Genomic DNA, 22,854 nt, shown 5'->3' with positions numbered 1-22,854 from the left:
TGTGTAGTGTAGCAGTAGTGTGTAGTGTAGCAGTAGTGTGTAGTGTAGCAGTAGTGTGTAGTGTGGCAGTAGTGTGTAGTGTAGCAGTAGTGTATAGTGTAGCAGTAGTGTGTAGTGTAGCAGTAGTGTGTAGTGTGGCAGTAGTGTGTAGTGTGGCAGTAGTGTGTAGTGTAGCAGTAGTGTGTAGTGTGGCAGTAGTGTGTAGTGTAGCAGTAGTGTGTAGTGTAGCAGTAGTGTGTAGTGTAGCAGTGATGTGTAGTGTAGCAGTAGTGTGTAGTGTAGCAGTAGTGAATAGTGTGGCAGTAGTATATAGTGTAGCAGTAGTGTGTAGTGTGGAAGTAGTGCATAGTGTAGCAGTAGTGTGTAGTGTCGCAGTAGTGTGTAGTGTAGCAGTAGTGTGTAGTGTAGCAGTAGTGTGTAGTGTGGCAGTAGTGTGTAGTGTAGCAGTAGTGTATAGTGTAGCAGTAGTGTGTAGTGTAGCAGTAGTGTGTAGTGTGGCAGTAGTGTGTAGTGTAGCAGTAGTGTATAGTGTAGCAGTAGTGTGTAGTGTAGCAGTAGTGTGCAGTGTGGCAGTAGTGTATAGTGTAGCAGTAGTGTGGAGTGTAGCAGTAGTGTGTAGTGTAGAGGTGATGTGTAGTGTAGCAGTAGTGTGTAGTGTAGCAGTAGTGAATAGTGTGGCAGTAGTATATAGTGTGGCAGTAGTGTGCAGTGTAGCAGTAGTGTATAGTGTAGCAGTAGTGTGGAGTGTAGCAGTAGTGTGTAGTGTAGAGGTGATGTGTAGTGTAGCAGTAGTGTGTAGTGTAGCAGTAGTGAATAGTGTGGCAGTAGTATATAGTGTAGCAGTAGTGTGTAGTGTGGAAGTAGTGCATAGTGTAGCAGTAGTGTGTAGTGTCGCAGTAGTGTGTAGTGTAGCAGTAGTGTGTAGTGTAGCAGTGATGTGTAGTGTAGCAGTAGTGTGTAGTGTACCAGTAGTGAATAGTGTGGCAGTAGTGTGTAGTGTAGCAGTAGTGTGTAGTGTGGCAGTAGTGTGTAGTGTAGCAGTAGTGTGTAGTGTTGCAGTAGTGTGTAGTGTCGCAGTAGTTTGTAGTGTAGCAGTAGTGTGTAGTGTTGCAGTAGTGTGTAGTGTCGCAGTAGTTTGTAGTGTAGCAGTGATGTGTAGTGTAGCAGTAGTGTGTAGTGTAGCAGTAGTGAATAGTGTGGCAGTAGTATATAGTGTAGCAGTAGTGTGTAGTGTGGAAGTAGTGCATAGTGTAGCAGTAGTGTGTAGTGTGGCAGTAGTGTGTAGTGTAGCAGTAGTGTGTAGTGTGGCAGTAGTGTGTAGTGTGGCAGTAGTGTTTAGTGTAGCAGTACTGTATAGTGTGGCAAATGTAAAAAGTGTAGCAGTAGTGTGTAGTGTGGCAGTAGTGCATAGTGTAGCAGTAGTGTGTAGTGTGGCAGTAGTGTGTAGTGTAGCAGTAGTGTGTAGTGTAGCAGTACTGTGTAGTGTGGCAGTAGTTTGTAGCGTAGCAGTAGTGTGTAGCGTGGCAGTAGTGTGTAGTGTGGCAGTAGTCTGTAGTGTGGTAGTAGTGTGTAGTGTGGCAGTAGTGTGTAGTGTAGCAGTAGTGTGTAGTGTAGCAGTAGTGTGTAGTGTAGCAGTAGTGTGTAGTGTGGCAGTAGTGTGTAGTGTAGCAGTAGTGTATAGTGTAGCAGCAGTGTGTAGTGTAGCAGTAGTGTGTAGTGTGGCAGTAGTGTGTAGTGTGGCAGTAGTGTGTAGTGTAGCAGTAGTGTGTAGTGTGGCAGTAGTGTGTAGTGTAGCAGTAGTGTGTAGTGTAGCAGTAGTGTGTAGTGTAGCAGTGATGTGTAGTGTAGCAGTAGTGTGTAGTGTAGCAGTAGTGAATAGTGTGGCAGTAGTATATAGTGTAGCAGTAGTGTGTAGTGTGGAAGTAGTGCATAGTGTAGCAGTAGTGTGTAGTGTCGCAGTAGTGTGTAGTGTAGCAGTAGTGTGTAGTGTAGCAGTAGTGTGTAGTGTGGCAGTAGTGTGTAGTGTAGCAGTAGTGTATAGTGTAGCAGTAGTGTGTAGTGTAGCAGTAGTGTGTAGTGTGGCAGTAGTGTGTAGTGTAGCAGTAGTGTATAGTGTAGCAGTAGTGTGTAGTGTAGCAGTAGTGTGCAGTGTGGCAGTAGTGTATAGTGTAGCAGTAGTGTGGAGTGTAGCAGTAGTGTGTAGTGTAGAGGTGATGTGTAGTGTAGCAGTAGTGTGTAGTGTAGCAGTAGTGAATAGTGTGGCAGTAGTATATAGTGTGGCAGTAGTGTGCAGTGTAGCAGTAGTGTATAGTGTAGCAGTAGTGTGGAGTGTAGCAGTAGTGTGTAGTGTAGAGGTGATGTGTAGTGTAGCAGTAGTGTGTAGTGTAGCAGTAGTGAATAGTGTGGCAGTAGTATATAGTGTAGCAGTAGTGTGTAGTGTGGAAGTAGTGCATAGTGTAGCAGTAGTGTGTAGTGTCGCAGTAGTGTGTAGTGTAGCAGTAGTGTGTAGTGTAGCAGTGATGTGTAGTGTAGCAGTAGTGTGTAGTGTAGCAGTAGTGAATAGTGTGGCAGTAGTGTGTAGTGTAGCAGTAGTGTGTAGTGTGGCAGTAGTGTGTAGTGTAGCAGTAGTGTGTAGTGTTGCAGTAGTGTGTAGTGTCGCAGTAGTTTGTAGTGTAGCAGTAGTGTGTAGTGTTGCAGTAGTGTGTAGTGTCGCAGTAGTTTGTAGTGTAGCAGTGATGTGTAGTGTAGCAGTAGTGTGTAGTGTAGCAGTAGTGAATAGTGTGGCAGTAGTATATAGTGTAGCAGTAGTGTGTAGTGTGGAAGTAGTGCATAGTGTAGCAGTAGTGTGTAGTGTGGCAGTAGTGTGTAGTGTAGCAGTAGTGTGTAGTGTGGCAGTAGTGTGTAGTGTGGCAGTAGTGTTTAGTGTAGCAGTACTGTATATTGTGGCAAATGTAAAAAGTGTAGCAGTAGTGTGTAGTGTGGCAGTAGTGCATAGTGTAGCAGTAGTGTGTAGTGTGGCAGTAGTGTGTAGTGTAGCAGTAGTGTGTAGTGTAGCAGTACTGTGTAGTGTGGCAGTAGTTTGTAGCGTAGCAGTAGTGTGTAGCGTGGCAGTAGTGTGTAGTGTGGCAGTAGTCTGTAGTGTGGTAGTAGTGTGTAGTGTGGCAGTAGTGTGTAGTGTAGCAGTAGTGTGTAGTGTTGCAGTAGTGTGTAGTGTCGCAGTAGTGTGTAGTGTTGCAGTAGTGTGTAGTGTCGCAGTAGTTTGTAGTGTAGCAGTAGTGTGTAGTGTAGCAGTAGTGTGTAGTGTGACAGTAGTGTGTAGTGTGGCAGTAGTGTGAAGGGTGGCAGTAGTTTGTAGTGTAGCAGTAGTGTGTAGTGTAGCAGTAGTGTGTAGTGTAGCCGTAGTGAATAGTGTGGCAGTAGTGTGTAGTGTAGCAGTAGTGTGTAGTGTTGCAGTAGTGTGTAGTGTCGCAGTAGTGTGTAGTGTTGCAGTAGTGTGTAGTGTCGCAGTAGTTTGTAGTGTAGCAGTAGTGTGTAGTGTAGCAGTAGTGAATAGTGTGGCAGTAGTGTGTAGTGTAGCAGTAGTGAATAGTGTGGCAGTAGTATATAGTGTAGCAGTAGTGTGTAGTGTGGAAGAAGTGCATAGTGAAGCAGTAGTGTGTAGTGTGGCAGTAGTGTGTAGTGTAGCAGTAGTGTGTAGTGTGGCAGTAGTGTGTAGTGTGGCAGTAGTGTTTAGTGTAGCAGTACTGTATAGTGTGGCAATAGTAAAAAGTGTAGCAGTAGTGTGTAGTGTGGCAGTAGTGCATAGTGTAGCAGTAGTGTGTAGTGTGACAGTAGTGTGTAGTGTAGGAGTAGTGTGTAGTGTAGCAGTACTGTGTAGTGTGGCAGTAGTTTGTAGCGTAGCAGTAGTGTGTAGCGTGGCAGTAGTGTGTAGTGTGGCAGTAGTCTGTAATGTGGCAGTAGTGTGTAGTGTGGCAGTAGTGTGTAGTGTAGCCGTAGTGTGTAGTGTAGCAGTAGTGTGTAGTCTGGCAGTAGTGTGTAGTGTGGCAGTAGTGTGTAGTGTAGCAGTAGTGTGTAGTGTGGCAGTAGTGTGTAGTGTCGCAGTAGTGTGTAATGTGGCAGTACTGTGTAATGTGGCAGTAGTAGGTAGTGTAGCAGTAGTGTGTAGTGTGGCAGTAGTGTGTAGTGTGGCAGTTATGTGTAGTGTAGCAGTAGTGTGTAGTGTGATAGTAGTGTGTAGTGTGGCAGTAGTGTGTAGTGTAGCAGTAGTTTGTAGTGTAGCAGTAGTGTGTAGTGTAGCAGTAGTGTGTAGTGTGGCAGTAGTGTGTAGTGTAGCAGTAGTGTGTAGTGTAGCAGTAGTTTGTAGTGTAGCAGTAGTGTGTAGTGTGACAGTAGTGTGTAGTGTGGCAGTAGTAGGTAGTGTAGCAGTAGTGTGTCGTGTGGCAGTAGTGTGTAGTGTGGCAGTAGTGTGTAGTGTAGCAGTAGTGTGTAGTGTAGCAGTACTGTGTAGTGTGGCAGTAGTAGGTAGTGTAGCAGTAGTGTGTAGTGTGGCAGTAGTGTGTAGTGTGGCAGTAGTGTGTAGTGTAGCAGTAGAGTGTAGTGTGACAGTAGTGTGTAGTGTGGCAGTAGTGTGTAGTGTAGCAGTAGTGTGTAGTGTGACAGTAGTGTGTTGAGTGGCAGTAGTGTGTAGTGTAGCAGTAGTGTGTAGTGTAGCAGTAGTGTGTAGTGTAGCAGTAGTGTGTAGTGTAGCAGTAGTGTGTAGTGTGACAGTAGTGTGTAGTGTGGCAGTAGTGTGAAGGGTGGCAGTAGTTTGTAGTGTAGCAGTAGTGTGTAGTGTAGCAGTAGTGTGTAGTGTGGCAGTAGTGTGTAGTGTAGCAGTAGTGTGTAGTGTGACAGTAGTGTGTAGTGTGGCAGTAGTGTGTAGTGTAGCAGTAGTGTGTAGTGTGGCAGTAGTAGGTAGTGTAGCAGTAGTGTGTAGTGTAGCAGTAGTGTGTAGTGTAGCAGTAGTGTGTAGTGTGGCAGTAGTGTGTAGTGTAGCAGTAGTGTGTAGTGTGGCAGTAGTGTGTAGTGTGGCAGTAGTGTGTAGTGTAGCAGTAGTGTGTAGTGTAGCAGTACTGTGTAGTGTGGCAGTAGTAGGTAGTGTAGCAGTAGTGTGTAGTGTGGCAGTAGTGTGTAGTGTAGCAGTAGTGTGTAGTTTAGCAGTAGAGTGTAGTGTGACAGTAGTGTGTAGTGTGGCAGTATTGTGTAGTGTAGCAGTAGTGTGTAGTGTGGCAGTAGTAGGTAGTGTAGCAGTAGTGTGTAGTGTGACAGTAGTGTGTAGTGTGGCAGTAGTGTGTAGTGTAGCAGTAGTGTGTAGTGTGGCAGTAGTAGGTAGTGTAGCAGTAGTGTGTAGTGTTGCAGTAGTTTGTAGTGTAGCAGTAGTGTGTAGTGTAGCAGTAGTGTGTAGTGTAGCAGTAGTGTGTAGTGTGACAGTAGTGTGTAGTGTGGCAGTAGTGTGTAGTGTAGCAGTAGTGTGTAGTGTGGCAGTAGTAGGTAGTGTAGCAGTAGTGTGTAGTGTGGCAGTAGTGTGTAGTGTAGCAGTAGTGTGTAGTGTGGCAGTAGTGTGAAGTGTGGCAGTAGTGTGTAGTGTGACAGTAGTGTGTAGTGTGGCAGTAGTGTGTAGTGTAGCAGTAGTGTGTAGTGTGGCAGTAGTAGGTAGTGTAGCAGTACTGTGTAGTGTGGCAGTAGTAGGTAGTGTAGCAGTAGTAGGTAGTGTGGCAGTAGTGTGTAGTGTAGCAGTAGTGTGTAGTGTGGCAGTAGTTTGTAGTGTAGCAGTAGTGTGTAGTGTGGCAGTAGTGTTTAGTGTGGCAGTTGTGTGTAGTGTAGCAGTAGTGTGTAGTGTGGCAGTAGTAGGTAGTGTAGCAGTAGTGTGTAGTGTGGCAGTAGTGTGTAGTGTAGCAGTAGTGTGTAGTGTAGCAGTACTGTGTAGTGTGGCAGTAGTAGGTAGTGTAGCAGTAGTGTGTAGTGTGGCAGTAGTGTGTAGTGTAGCAGTAGAGTGTAGTGTGACAGTAGTGTGTAGTGTGGCAGTAGTGTGTAGTGTAGCAGTAGTGTGTAGTGTGACAGTAGTGTGTAGTGTGGCAGTAGTGTGTAGTGTAGCAGTAGTGTGGAGTGTAGCAGTAGTGTGTAGTGTGGCAGTAGTGTGTAGGGTGGCAGTAGTGTGTACTGTAGCAGTGATGTGTAGAGTGGCAGTAGTATATAGGGTAGCAGTAGTGTGTAGTGTGGCAGTAGTATATAGTGTAGCAGTGATATGTAGAGTGGCAGTAGTATATAGTGTAGCAGTGATGTGTAGAGTGGCAGTAGTATATAGTGTAGCAGTAGTGTGTAGTGTGGCAGTAGTATATAGTGTAGCAGTGATGTGTAGAGTGGCAGTAGTATATAGTGTAGCAGTGATGTGTAGAGCGGCAGTAGTATATAGTGTAGCAGTGATGTGTAGAGTGGCAGTAGTATATAGTGTAGCAGTGATGTGTAGAGTGGCAGTAGTATATAGTGTAGCAGTGATGTGAAGAGTGGCAGTAGTATATAGTGTAGCAGTAGTGTGTAGTGTGGCAGTAGTATATAGTGTAGCAGTAGTGTGTAGTGTGGCAGTAGTATATAGTGTAGCAGTGATGTGTAGAGTGGCAGTAGTATATACTGTAGCAGTGATGTGTAGAGTTGCAGTAGTATATAGTGTTGCAGTAGTATATAGTGTAGCAGTAGTGTGTAGTGTTGCAGTAGTGTGTAATCATATCTCCAATCAGCACTAGTCATCTGTTGGCTTCCCTTGTTTGTTCCACCTCTGTTATCTAGTTACAGGTAGATATATATGCTCTCTGCATCCTAACATTTATTCACCTGAAGAAGGAGTAAGTATATACTCCGAAACACTGTGTTCCTCATAATATAGACGTTAACATCCATAAATTCTCTTCCTTATATGTATCACTTCTAAATGCCTTTCAAAGACATCATCATTATTGGTATGACCGTCTTCGTTGATCCTGCTGCGCGTGTCCACCATGCTGACGTTTGAAGTTTGTCCTCCTATTTTGTTTTTCGATGCGATATCCCTTGCCATGGAAGCTCTCAACAGAGCGTTGGTATATAACGCGTCATGATCAACAAACGTTCAAACACAGGAAAACACTAATCGGGGATACACGTTATTTTTAGTTAAAGCGAAAATGAAAGGGTTTGTGACGTTGTGAAACATGATTATCAGAAAGGCAAGATCTGTTTGACCAAGTTAAGAAAGCCCCGTGGCACCTGCTACCCGAAACGACAAATGTGTCAATCTTGCCCACTAATCACAAGGAAGGGAATTAGTGAATTTGCAACCGCTCCGACATGTAACTTTTATGCTCTCGTGAACGTTTCAACAGTCAAGGCCCTTTGTCGTCGCAGAGTAAATAGTTTGTGTGCCTTACCAGCTACAGGGTTACACCGATAACCGCTATATGACACACACAGCCGCCAGAGACTACAGCTGCCTAACTCACACTCAGTACATCTAGCTTCCTTCAATGACACTCAGTACATCCATCTTACTTCCACGTGACCAGTACATCCATCTTACTCCCATGTCACTCCGTACATCCATCTTACTTCCACGTGACCAGTACATCTATCTTACTTCCATGTGACCAGTACATCCATCTTACTTCCATGTGACCAGTACATCCATCTTACTTCCATGTCACCAGTACATCCATCTTACTTCCATGTCACCAGTACATCCATCTTACTTCCATGTAACTCTGTACATCCATCTTACTTCCATGACACCAGTACATCCATCTTACTTCCATGTCACCAGTACATCCATCTTACTTCCATGTCACTCTGTACATCCATCTTACTTCCACGTGACCAGTACATCCATCTTACTTCGATGTCACTCTGTACATCCATCTTACTTCCATGTCACTCTGTACATCCATCTTACTTCCATGTCACCAGTACATCCATCTTACTTCCATGTCACTCTGTACATCCATCTTACTTCCACGTGACCAGTACATCCATCTTACTTCCATGTCACCAGTACATCCATCTTACTTCCATGTAACCCAGTACATCCATCTTACTTCCATGTCACTCTGTACATCCATCTTACTTCCACGTGACCAGTACATCCATCTTCCTTCCATGTCACTCTGTACATCCATCTTACTTCCATGTCACTCTGTACATCCATCTTACTTCCATGTCACCAGTACATCCATCTTACTTCCATGTCACTCTGTACATCCATCTTACTTCCACGTGACCAGTACATCCATCTTACTTCCATGTCACCAGTACATCCATCTTACTTCCATGTAACCCAGTACATCCATCTTACTTCCATGTCACTCTGTACATCCATCTTACTTCCATGTAACCCAGTACATCCATCTTACTTCCATGTCACCAGTACATCCATCTTATTTCCATGTCACTCTGTACATCCATCTTCCTTCCATGTCACTCTGTACATCCATCTTACTTCCATGTCACTCTGTACATCCATCTTACTTCCATGTCACCAGTACATCCATCTTACTTCCATGTCACTCTGTACATCCATCTTACTTCCACGTGACCAGTACATCCATCTTACTTCCATGTCACCAGTACATCCATCTTACTTCCATGTAACCCAGTACATCCATCTTACTTCCATGTCACTCTGTACATCCATCTTACTTCCATGTAACCCAGTACATCCATCTTACTTCCATGTCACCAGTACATCCATCTTATTTCCATGTCACTCTGTACATCCATCTTACTTCCATATCACTCTGTACATCCATCTTACTTCCATGTCACCAGTACATCCATCTTATTTCCATGTCACTCTGTACATCCATCTTACTTCCATGCCACCAGTACATCCATCTTACTTCCATGTCACCAGTACATCCATCTTACTTCCATGTCACTCTGTACATCCATCTTATTTCCATGTCACTCTGTACATCCATCTTACTTCCATGCCACCAGTACATCCATCTTACTTCCATGTCACCAGTACATCCATCTTACTTCCATGTCACTCTGTACATCCATCTTACTTCCATGTCACTCTGTACATCCATCTTACTTCCATGTCACTCTGTCCATCCATCTTACTTCCATGTCACCCAGTACATCCATCTTACTTCCATGTCACTCTGTACATCCATCTTACTTCCATGTAACCCAGTACATCCATCTTACTTCCGTGTAACCCAGTACATCCATCTTACTTCCATGTCACTCTGTACATCCATCTTACTTCCATGTCACCCAGTACATCCATCTTACTTCCATGTCACTCTGTACATCCATCTTACTTCCATGTCACTCTGTACATCCATCTTACTTCATATAGTGCCAGGATGTAGCTGGCAACTGCTCTGTTTGACATTGTGTTGTGTCATGTAGTGCATGTTTGACATTGTGTTGTGCCATGTAGTGCATGTTTGACATTGTGTTGTGCCATGTAGTGCATGTTTGACATTGTGTTGTGCCATGTAGTGCATGTTTGACATTGTGTTGTGCCATGTAGGGCATGTTTGACATTGTGTTGTGCCATGTAGTGCATGTTTGACATTGTGTTGTGCCATGTAGTGCATGTTTAACATTGTGTTGTGCCATGTAGTGCATGTTTGACATTGTGTTGTGCCATGTAGTGCATGTTTGACATTGTGTTGTGTCATGTAGTGCATGTTTGACATGGTGTTGTGCCATGTAGTGCATGTTTGACATTGTGTTGTGCCATGTAGTGCATGTTTGACATTGCGTTGTACCATGTAGGGCATGTTTGACATTGTGTTGTGCCATGTAGTGCATGTTTGACATTGTGTTGTGCCATGTAGTGCATGTTTGACATTGTGCCATGTAGTGCATGTTTGACATTGTGTTGTGCCATGTAGTGCATGTTTGACATTGTGTTGTGCCATGTTTTACATTGTGTTGTGCCATGTAGTGCATGTTTGACATTGTGTTGTGCCATGTAGTGCATGTTTGACATTGTGTTGTGCCATGTAGTGCATGTTTGACAGTGTTGTGCCATGTAGTGCATGTTTGACATTGTGTTGTGCCATGTAGTGCATGTTTGACAGTGTTGTGCCATGTAGTGCATGTTTGACATTGTGTTGTGCCATGTAGTGCATGTTTGACATTGTGTTGTGCCATGTAGTGCATGTTTGACATTGCGTTGTGCCATGTAGTGCATGTTTGACATTGTGTTGTGCCATGTAGTGCATGTTTGACATTGTGTTGTGCCATGTTTTACATTGTGTTTGGCCATGTAGTGCATGTTTGACATTGTGTTGTGCCATGTAGTGCATGTTTGACATTGTGTTGTGCCATGTAGTGCATGTTTGACATTGCGTTGTGCCATGTAGTGCATGTTTGACATTGTGTTGTGCCATGTAGTGCATGTTTGACATTGTGTTGTGCCATGTTTTACATTGTGTTGTGCTATGTAGTGCATGTTTGACATTGTGTTGTGCCATGTAGTGCATGTTTGACATTGCGTTGTGCCATGTAGTGCATGTTTGACATTGTGTTTGGCCATGTAGTGCATGTTTGACATTGTGTTGTGTCATGTAGTGCATGTTTGACATTGTGTTGTGCCATGTAGTGCATGTTTGACATTGTGTTGTGCCATGTAGTGCATGTTTGACATTGTGTTGTGCCATGTAGTGCATGTTTGACATTGTGTTGTGCCATGTTTGACATTGTGTTGTGCCATGTAGTGCATGTTTGACATTGTGTTGTGCCATGTAGTGCATGTTTGACATTGTGTTGTGCCATGTAGTGCATGTTTGACATTGTGTTGTGCCATGTAGTGCATGTTTGACATTGTGTTGTGCCATGTAGTGGATGTTTGACAGTGTTGTGCCATGTAGTGCATGTTTGACATTGTGTTGTGTCATGTAGTGCATGTTTGACATTGTGTTGTGCCATGTAGTGCATGTTTGACATTTTGTTGTGCCATGTAGTGCATGTTTGACATTGTGTTGTGCCATGTAGGGCATGTAACAATAAACCTAGTCATTTGTACATGTTAAATATTTTATTGGCCAATAATAAATCCCATACATTAAACTTACACAATACAAATATGAAAAATGTATATATAACAGGATTCAGTTCTCCTCAAACCTCTGACAAGTTATGACATATACTGTTGTCTGATTCTCTATGTCTCAATCATAAAACAAAAATTGTATCAATAAAAAATATTCATTTTTTTACAGATGTGAATCTTCAGAAGGTCAACTCAGCATACAGATCAGAACTGACACACTGGGAATATTTGTCGGAGTTTGAAATGCATCTCCAGCTGTCTGAGACAGCCGCCATTATCGCGGAAGCAGTGGGAAAGATGTGCCAATATTATTAACTTGGATGCTGGATGATATGACATGTCTCATCCTCCACACATACTAGTTAAGCAACATCAGTAAAGGTTATTCAGGGTGTGGCTTAGGACACAGACAAACATGAGGCATGACTGGGTTTTTTGGTCACTTATATATTCTTATCAATTCTGGAAAGGAATCATTTTGCTATAAACAGTATTTTTCATGTATATATTGATTGTCAGTGAACTGAGTCACTATCTGATGGACCTAGTGCCACCATACAAGGGCGGATGCAGCAGTTTTAAAAGGGAGGGGTCCAAAATATCAAAATCTTCTCTCGGATAATTTTAATGCCAACAATATACCACATTTGGTTTTCAAAAGGGTAGGCCGGACCCCCAGGACCCCCAGGACCCCCACTCTGGATCCGTCGATGCCATATACCCAGACCTGTACAAACTAAACTTGCCACACCAGTAGTTAACTAAGAATCTGGTTCTAGTTTCACATATTTGTCACTAGTCATTCTTACCAGAGTGCAAGCAGGTGAAGTTGACCAAACACACGTCACAAAGAACAATGACCGCTTGAGTCTGTAAAACACGGCCAGATCACCAGGTAGGAATCCTTGTATCCGTATGTTGATTTTACATGCAGGTAAAACAGCTTCGCCTTAGTGACAGAAAGTTTCAAGTGGCATAACTCTTTTTTTTATGATACGATTGGTTTTTCAATTTAAATATGTATTTTATCATTTCGTGTTTTAAATTTTTTAGATTAGCATTGTAGAATTTTGCATTTCATTTTGTACATAACAAATGTCAGTATTCGCACATTTTGAGCTTTTTTAGAAATGCAGGCCTCAAAGTTGAATTTTTGACCAAGTAGCCACATGACAAAAAACAAGTTTGTCCAGGAGGCCTCTTTCTTTATTAAAATTGAAACTACCAACTGCAATGTTGTCAAGAAAAAGCTGAAAGGTCTACATATGTCAGAAGATCATAAACTTAATAAAAAAAAAAAACTTGCACTGCTGCATGGAGCTATCAAATTGTTCCTTGACACAGATAATGAGTGGAGTTAAACGAGTTTCATTGAGATTAGGAAACTGGAGATTGTGAAAAAGTTGGAGCAAATGTCAATCAAGTTTTGTTTACGCCCAAAATCCATATTTCATCCACCTGGATCCACAGTCTGCATTTTTTTAAACAGTAAACAGGTCTTTATACCCCTGGCTCTACAACCTATTCCAACCTAAATGAGTGAGTGAGTGAGTATATATATGTAGTGGGACAAGAGTGTGTTTTTGTATCTCTCACGCTTTTTCATTGCTTCGGAACCAGCTTTCATGTGAGGATCACTCATCATTCCTGATTCCCTGCCTAGCCCATCATGGAAGCTTGACCACTGTCGCCACTGGGTGAATATATATATACTTCTCATGGACTTTTGCTATCACCACTGTATGTGTGTATTTGACACTGACCACTATCAACATATTATATATTGCCATTGAATATTGTACTGCCACTCTATTGTGTACTGCCATTGTAATTGTTGTGCAGTAATTTGTATTAATTTGTAAACTAAGGTGAATTCTGTAATACATTTTTTAGTTGTATACCACTTGTCGGTTGTTTGATGGTTTCACACTAAGTTCTTTTACAGACAGATTTCTGGGTTAACATATTGTTTCATTTGGGAAATTGACACGTAACAATATATTGCAATTACATCCTGGCAGGGGGAGACACCAATTACAGGCCGAGACATCAGAGATCATCTGAGACGGGTTCCACAGAGACACCATGTACAGACTTCTCACACTCTTCTCATTGAACCAGGGCCCAGTGCTTCATGGTCCCTGCCCACTAAACCATCGCTTGTCCCACACATCATGAACACACGCAAACACACTACACTTCCTGTGGCTGTAACCATGATGACTCAGCATCACAGTGGTGAAGAAGGTGAAAAAGGCAGTACCAGTCTCGTGAGGATCTTCCCTAGGAGTTTTGTGCTGCGAAGTCCATAGCTTCTCTTAATCTGGCCCGGCTGAAACCAATACAATTTTGTTTGATTTTGATTGTTTCTTAATGCAACACTCAGCAATATTCCAGCTATATGATGGTGGTCTGTAAATAATCGAGTCTGGCCTAGACAATCAAATGATTGATATCAAAAGCATCGATCCACGCAATTGGGCTACAATGACATACATCAAACAAGTCAGCAAACCTGATCACCCGATCTCATTAGTTACCTCTTACAACAAGCATAGTCGCCACTCACGACAAAGCATAGTCACCTCTCCCGACAAGCATAGTCACCTCTCCTCACAAGCATAGTCGCCACTCACGACAAAGCATAGTCACCTCTCCCGACAAGCAAAGTCGCCACTCACGACAAAGCATAGTCACCTCTCCCAACAAGCATAGTCGCCACTCACGACAAAGCATAGTCACCTCTCCCAACAAGCATAGTCGCCACTCACGACAAAGCATAGTCACCTCTCCTGACAAGCATGACTTACCGAAGACCTATTCTAACCCGGATCTTCACGGGTCTACAAGTGTGACTGGGGCTTGATCTGGTAGTACAACTGATACCATAGTTGTACAATGTCACATGCAAAACATTGCATACATTTGCAACATGTTTTGCACACAGATGAATTGTTGCTGTATGAAGTTCTGCCCAGAAAGCTGTTCAGTTATCAATGAATGTTCACAGATTGCTGTAGTTATTGAAATTATCTTCATGTCAGAATCTTTTTGATATCACATTACAACATCAGAGAAGTGAGTTAACAGAGATGCACAGGTGTCACTCCACCAAGTGTCACGGATCTGCATCCCACCATTGTGCTAACAAGCATGATATACTAAGAAAATTTTCAAAAATCCAAAACTATCAAAAGGCACCAATTTACTACTTGATCTATCTATGTGCCTAGTTTGGTGAAGAAATATTGTCCGGTTTTAAAGGTCTGCTACCGACATTTTTTTAGTCTAAGTCAAAGTTGTTGCCATGGAAATAAATTAATTTTCCAATCACTGTTTGACCGGCATTCAAGTTGTTGAGTAAATAAGAAAACGTACAACTTCATGGATAACAACTTCTGGTTTATTGCACATAGCAACGTTTCAATGAAGATTCTTACACTGTTATCAATTTTCTGCAGGAACTAAAATTGTTACAGATTAATTAAATCAAGAAGTTCCAAGCACCAGGCAGATATGTTCCCTGGTCACGGCTCATCTCTGGCTGATATCTCCTGATGTCAATGGCCTCTTCTTGTAGTTTGCTTTTATGCCAGTTGTTGGTGGTGACTTATTAGTGTAATTAATCTGTGCCACTTTATCCCACTTGTCCATTGCTGATTACCAATCAGTGCTAATTAACCCCTGTCTTCTATTTGTCCATTGCTGATTACCAATCAGTGCTCATTAACCCCTGTCTTCTATTTGTCCAATCACCTGTGACCCTTAATTAATTGTTGTTAATATCCACCATTGTTATTACTTGTGTTGTTCTTACATGTACATGCATATGCTCTCTGCCTCATAGCATTCATTCACCTGATGAAGGAGTAAGCATATACTCCGAAACGTTGTGTTCCTCAAAATAGAGAATTTGACATCCATAAATTCTCTCTCTTATCAATTCTAAATTCCATTGAAAGACTAGTTTCAGTACCTTAAGCAATTTCAGTAAATTACGTAGTTTCAGTAAATTACGAAGTTTCAGTAAATTAAGTAGTTTCAGTATAGAGAGTAGTTTCAGTAAATTAAGTAGTGTCAGTAGATTAAGTAGTTTCAGTAAATTAAGTAGTTTCAGTAAATTAAGTAGTTTCAGTAGATTAAGTAGTTTCAGTAGATTAAGTAGTTTCAGTATAATAAGTAGTTTCAGTAAATTAAGTAGTTTCAGTATGGAGAGTAGTTTCAGTATAGAGAGTAGTTTCAGTAGATTAAGTAGTTTCAGTAAATTAAGTAGTTTCAGTAAATTAAGTAGTTTCAGTATAGAGAGGAGTTTCAGTATAGAGAGTAGTTTCAGTAGATTAAGTAGTTTCAGTAAATTAAGTAGTTTCAGAAAATTAAGTAGTTTCAGTATAGAGAGTAGTTTCAGTAAATTAAGTAGTTTCAGTAGATTAAGTAGTTTCAGTACTTTAAGTAGTTTCAGTATATTAGTGAGTGAGTGAGTTGGTTTAACACCGCTTTTAACAGAATTCCAGTTATATCAAGGCGTGACAGCTTAATGTGGGAGGAAAGCCCAAAGTGATGCAGGTCTCAGACTTTTACGACTTCGGTGAACCCCATGAGCATGGGTATGGTGCTGACAAACCTAGAAACATAATCGGGGCGAACCTGGATTCAAACCAACAATCATAGATTTCTGGCATGCCAAAGGGACGCAACTCTGCACAGTGAATCGCGGCGCCTAAGACGGCTAGACCAGATGTGCCGCCCTTCAGGATATTAAGTAGTGTCAGTAGATTAAGCAGTTTCAGTAAATTAAGTAGTTTCAGTAAATTAAGTAGTTTCAGTATTTTAAGTAGTTTCAGTAGGTATGGTGTTCTGGTGGGCTACAGTGTTTCTTGACACATACCTTCTACTGGCTGGGCGGCTGCTGGTGGGGGACAGGAGACTAGACGAGACGGACGTCGACTCAGGCAGAGACAGCGGCAGTGTCTCACACGTACTTCGCAGGGACTCAAACCTTGGGAACATATTGGATGCTCATTGAGGAAGTTTTTCATAAAATACAACTGTCTCACGACTATCTTGCATGCATTTAATTAAGGAAGAGAATTTATGTGCATCACTTCTAAATGCTTTTCAAAGACATGTATTTAATTTCAACAATATGTAGTTAGGAAGACATCCTCCAACTGGTGGATTTGAGTTGACCTACTTGTCTGCAATACTCTTCTCCAGAGACTTCAGCTCCTCAGCATACGCCTTGAGCTGTGTGTCCATCTGCCGGACACTGACAACTGGAATACAATGTGTGTAACAGTCTTATCAATGTCAATACAATACATGAAAAAATGTTATCAAGTTACATACAATACAAATACAATATGTGTACCAGTGTTATCAACACAACATGTGTAACGTTATCGCCTTTGCATACACATACATCTCTTCGCCCCTGATACTCTCAGCAACATACATCTCTGTGCCCCTGATACTCTCAGCAACATACATCTCTGTGCCCCTGATACTCTCAGCAACATACATCTCTGTGCCCCTGATACTCTCAGCAACATACATCTCTGTGCCCCTGATACTCTCAGCAACATACATCTCTGTGCCCCTGATACTCTCAGCAACATACATCTCTGTGCCCCTGATACTCTCAGCAACATACATCTCTTTGCCCCTGATACTCTCAGCAACATACATCTCTTTGCCTCCATACTCTCAGCAACATACATCTCTTTGCCCCTGATACTCTCAGCAACAAACATCTCTGTGCCCCTGATACTCTCAGCAACATACATCTCTGTGCCCCTGATACTCTCAGCAACATACATCTCTGTACCCCTGATACTCTCAGCAACATACATCTCTGTGCCCCTGATACTCTCAGCAACATACATCTCTTTGCCCCTGATACTCTCAGCAACATACATCTCTTTGCCCCTGATACTCTCAGCAACATACATCTCTTTGCCTCCATACTCTCAGCAACATACATCTCTTTGCCCCTGATACTCTCAGCAACATACATCTCTGTGCCCCTGATACTCTCAGCAACATACATCTCTGTGCCCCTGATACTCTCAGCAACATACATCTCTGTACCCCTGATACTCTCAGCAACATACATCTCTGTGCCCCTGATACTCTCAGCAACATACATCTCTTTGCCTCTGATACTCTCAGCAGCAAACATCTCTGTGCCCCTGATACTCTCAGCAACATACATCTCTGTGCCCCTTATACTCTCAGCAACATACAGCTCTTTGCCTCTGATACTCTCAGCAGCAAACATCTCTTTGCCCCTGATACTCTCAGCAGCAAACTTCTCTTTGCCCCTTATACTCTCAGCAGCATACATCTCTTTGCCCCTGATACTCTCAGCAGCATACATCTCTGTGCCCCTGATACTCTCAGCAGCATACATCTCTGTGCCCCTGATACTCTCAGCAACATACATCTCTTTGCCTCTGATACTCTAAGCAACATACATCTCTTTGCCTCCATACTCTCAGCAACATACATCTCTGTGCCTCCATACTCTCAGCAGCATACATCTCTGTGCCCCTGATACTCTCAGCAACATACATCTCTTTGCCTCTGATACTCTCAGCAACATACATCTCTTTGCCTCCATACTCTCAGCAACATACATCTCTGTGCATCCATACCCTCAGCAACATACATCTCTTTGCCTCCATACTCTCAGCAACATACATCTCTTTGCCTCCATACTCTCAGCAACATACATTTCTGTGCCCCTGGTACTCTCAGCAACATACATCTCTTTGCCTCCATACTCTCAGCAACATACATCTCTTCTTGAATATTCCAGTAAATTCCTGATGTACTTACTACTGGATGCAGACATTGGTCGCATCAGCGGAGCAGACTTCATACTCTGGCGCTTCACATGTGCCTGAAATATGCCAAATACAAGAAATTATTGTCAAAGCAGAGTTAAACAGGAATAACGATGGTTGGTAATTACAGACCTACTTCAAATTCAAATCTGACCAAAGTCCCACGTTGACTTATTGTGATGGCACCAGTAACTGTTTTTTACAACACAGGAGGTGAACCTACCCCATCCACGACCTCAATGTGGGGCAGGACTGTCTGTATCGTGTAGTGGTAGTGAGGCATTTCTCCATCTTCCATCGTCACAGGGTTTCCACTCAGGGAGATCTCTACCAGCTCCTTCATAGTTTCCAGGTCACACTGGAACACACAGACACACATGGAAGTGTGAGGGAGATCACACAGACACACATGGAAGTGTGAGGGAGAACACACGTACACACATGGAAGTGAGAGGGAGATCACACAGACACACATGGAAGTGTGAGGGAGAACACACAGACACACATACACACATTGAAGTGTGAGGGAGATCACACAGACACACATGGAAGTGTGAGGGAGATCACACAGACACACATTGAAGTGTGAGGGAGATCACACATACACACATTGAAGTGTGAGGGAGATCACACATACACACATGGAAGTGTGAGGGAGAACACACAGACACACATTGAAGTGTGAGGGAGATCACACAGACACACATGGAAGTGTGAGGGAGAACACACAGACACACATTGAAGTGTGAGGGAGATCACACATACACACATACACACATTGAAGTGTGAGGGAGATCACACAGACACACATGGAAGTGTGAGGGAGAACACACATACACACATGGAAGTGTGAGGGAGAACACACAGACACACATGGAAGTGTGAGGGAGAACACACAGACACACATACACACATGGAAGTGTGAGGGAGATCTCTACCAGCTCCTTCATAGTCCCCAGGTCACACTAGAACAAACATACACACATGGAAGTGAGAGGGAGAACACACAGACACACATGGAAGTGTGAGGGTAATCACACATACACACATGGAAGTGAGAGGGAGAACACACAGACACACATGGAAGTGTGAGGGAGAACACACGGACACACATGGAAGTGTGAGGGAGATCACACAGACACACATGGAAGTGTGAGGGAGAACACACATACACAATTGGAAGTGTGAGGGAGATCACACAGACACACATGGAAGTGTGAGGAAGAACACACATACACAATTGGAAGTGTGAGGGAGATCACACAGACACACAGGGAAGTGTGAGGGAGATCACACAGACACACATGGAAGTGTGAGGGAGATCACACATACACACATGGAAGTGTGAGGGAGAACACACAGACACACAGGGAAGTGTGAGGGAGAACACACAGACACGCATGGAAGTGTGAGGGAGATCACACATACACACATGGAAGTGTGAGGGAGAACACACATCCACACAGACACACATGGAAGTATGAGGGAGATCACACAGACACACATGGAAGTATCAGGGAGAACACACAGACACACATGGAAGTGTGAGGGAGAACACACGGACACACATGGAAGTGTGAGGGAGATCACACAGACACACATGGAAGTGTTAGGGAGAACACACATACACAATTGGAAGTGTGAGGGAGATCACACAGACACACATGGAAGTGTGAGGGAGAACACACATACACAATTGGAAGTGTGAGGGAGATCACACAGACACACAGGGAAGTGTGAGGGAGATCACACAGACACACATGGAAGTGTGAGGGAGATCACACATACACACATGGAAGTGTGAGGGAGAACACACAGACACACAGGGAAGTGTGAGGGAGATCACACAGACACACATGGAAGTGTGAGGGAGATCACACATACACACATGGAAGTGTGAGGGAGAACACACATCCACACAGACACACATGGAAGTATGAGGGAGATCACACAGACACACATGGAAGTATGAGGGAGATCACACAGACACACATTGAAATGTGAGGGAGAACACGCATACACACACGGAAGTGTGAGGGAGATCACACAGACACACATGGAAGTGTGAGGGAGAACACACATACACAATTGGAAGTGTGAGGGAGATCACACAGACACACATTGAAGTGTGAGGGAGAACACACGTACACACATTGAAGTGTGAGGGAGATCACACAGACACACATGGAAGTGTGAGGGAGAACACACTTACACACATGGAAGTGTGAGGGAGATCACACAGACACACATGGAAGTGTGAGGGAGATCACACAGACACACATGGAAGTGTGAGGGAGATCACACAGACACACATGGAAGTGTGAGGGAGATCACACAGACACACATGGAAGTGTGAGGGAGATCACACAGACACACATGGAAGTGTGAGGGAGATCACACAGACACACATGGAAGTGTGAGGGAGATCACACAGACACACATCGAAGTGTGAGGGAGATCACACAGACACACATGGAAGTGTGAGGGAGATCACACAGACACACATGGAAGTGTGAGGGAGATCACACAGACACACATGGAAGTGTGAGGGAGATCACACAGACACACATGGAAGTATGAGGGAGATCACACAGACACACATCAAAGTGTGAGGGAGATCACACAGACACACATGGAAGTGTGAGGGAGATCACACAGACACACATGGAAGTATGAGGGAGATCACACAGACACACATCGAAGTGTGAGGGAGATCACACAGACACACATCGAAGTGTGAGGGAGATCACACAGACACACATGGAAGTGTGAGGGAGATCACACAGACACACATGGAAGTGTGAGGGAGATCACACAGACACACATGGAAGTGTGAGGGAGATCACACAGACACACATGGAAGTGTGAGGGAGATCACACGTACACACATCGAAGTGTGAGGGAGATCACACAGACACACATCGAAGTGTGAGGGAGATCACACAGACACACATCGAAGTGTGAGGGAGATCACACAGACACACATGGAAGTGAGAGGGAGAACACACAGACACACATGGAAGTGTGAGGGAGATCACACAGACACACATGGAAGTGAGAGGGAGAACACACGTACACACATGGAAGTGTGAGGGAGAACACACAGACACACATTGAAGTGTGAGGGAGATCACACAGACACACATTGAAGTGTGAGGGAGAACACACATACACACATGGATGTGTGAGGGAGAAAACACGTACACAAATGGAAGTGTGAGGGAGAACACACAGATACACATGGAAGTGTGAGGGAGATCACACAGACACACATCGAAGTGTGAGGGAGATCACACAGACACACATCGAAGTGTGAGGGAGATCACACAGACACACATGGAAGTGTGAGGGAGATCACACAGACACACATGGAAGTGTGAGGGAGATCACACAGACACACATGGAAGTGTGAGGGAGATCACACAGACACACATGGAAGTGTGAGGGAGATCACACGTACACACATCGAAGTGTGAGGGAGATCACACAGACACACATCGAAGTGTGAGGGAGATCACACAGACACACATCGAAGTGTGAGGGAGATCACACAGACACACATGGAAGTGAGAGGGAGAACACACAGACACACATGGAAGTGTGAGGGAGATCACACAGACACACATGGAAGTGAGAGGGAGAACACACGTACACACATGGAAGTGTGAGGGAGAACACACAGACACACATTGAAGTGTGAGGGAGATCACACAGACACACATTGAAGTGTGAGGGAGAACACACATACACACATGGATGTGTGAGGGAGAAAACACGTACACAAATGGAAGTGTGAGGGAGAACACACAGATACACATGGAAGTGTGAGGGAGATCACACAGACACACATTGACGTGTGAGGGAGATCACACAGACACACATTGAAGTGTGAAGGAGAACACACAGACACACATGGTAGTGAGAGGGAGATCACACAGACACACATTGAAGTGTGAGGGAGAACACACATCCACACATGCAAGTGTGAGGGAGAACACACGTACACACATGGAAGTGTGAGGGAGAACACACATACACACATTGAAGTGTGAGGGAGAACACACATACACACATGGAAGTGTGAGGGAGAACACACATACACACATTGAAGTGTGAGGGAGAACACACAAACACACATGGAAGTGTGAGGGAGATCACACAGACACACATGGAAGTGAGAGGGAGAACACACGTACACACATGGAAGTGTGAGGGAGATCACACAGACACACATCAAAGTGTGAGGGAGATCACACAGACACACATGGAAGTGTGAGGGAGATCACACAGACACACATGGAAGTGAGAGGGAGAACACACAGACACACATGGAAGTGTGAGGGAGAACACACAGACACACATGGAAGTGTGAGGGAGATCACACAGACACACATTGAAGTGTGAGGGAGAACACACATACACACATGGAAGTGTGAGGGAGATCACACAGACACACATGGAAGTGAGAGGGAGAACACACATACACACATTGAAGTGTGAGGCAGATCACACAGACACACATTGAAGTGTGAGGGAGATCACACAGACACACATGGAAGTGAGAGGGAGAACACACAGACACACATTGAAGTGTGAGGGAGATCACACGTACACACATGGAAGTATGAGGGAGAACACACAGACACACATGGAAGTGTGAGGGAGATCACACAGACACACAGGGAAGTGAGAGGGAGAACACACGTACACACATGGAAGTGTGAGGGAGATCACACAGACACACATGGAAGTGAGAGGGAGAACACACAGACACACATTGAAGTGTGAGGCAGATCACACAGACACACATTGAAGTGTGAGGGAGATCACACAGACACACATTGAAGTGTGAGGGAGATCACACAGACACACATTGAAGTCTGAGGCAGATCACACGTACACACATGGAAGTGTGAGGGAGATCACACAGAC

General features: G+C 43.8%; 1 protein-coding gene across 3 annotated transcripts in view; it reads right to left on the bottom strand.

Moving 5' to 3' along the window:
- Nucleotides 1-12,807: 12,807 nt before the first annotated feature.
- LOC124122890 (protein phosphatase 1 regulatory subunit 7-like) overlaps nt 12,808-22,854 on the bottom strand; it is a 51,405-nt gene continuing 41,358 nt past the window's right edge. For all 3 annotated transcript variants that reach the window (XM_048392828.1, XM_048392830.1, XM_048392829.1), the window contains 5 exons: nt 18,146-18,280; nt 17,915-17,978; nt 16,269-16,350; nt 15,963-16,073; nt 12,808-13,409 (listed from right to left, as the gene is read on the bottom strand). In XM_048392828.1, the coding sequence (XP_048248785.1) occupies nt 13,361-13,409; nt 15,963-16,073; nt 16,269-16,350; nt 17,915-17,978; nt 18,146-18,280 (441 nt within the window). In that variant the 3' untranslated portion in view covers nt 12,808-13,360. The remainder of the gene's footprint in view (nt 13,410-15,962; nt 16,074-16,268; nt 16,351-17,914; nt 17,979-18,145; nt 18,281-22,854) is intronic.

Source organism: Haliotis rufescens, unplaced genomic scaffold (assembly GCF_023055435.1).
Source record: "Haliotis rufescens isolate VD_foot unplaced genomic scaffold, xgHalRufe1.0.p SCAF_11, whole genome shotgun sequence".
Taxonomy (NCBI): domain Eukaryota; kingdom Metazoa; phylum Mollusca; class Gastropoda; order Lepetellida; family Haliotidae; genus Haliotis; species Haliotis rufescens.
The sequence above is the reverse complement of the archived record's forward strand: the minus strand, read 5'-3'. Positions and strand labels throughout refer to the sequence as shown.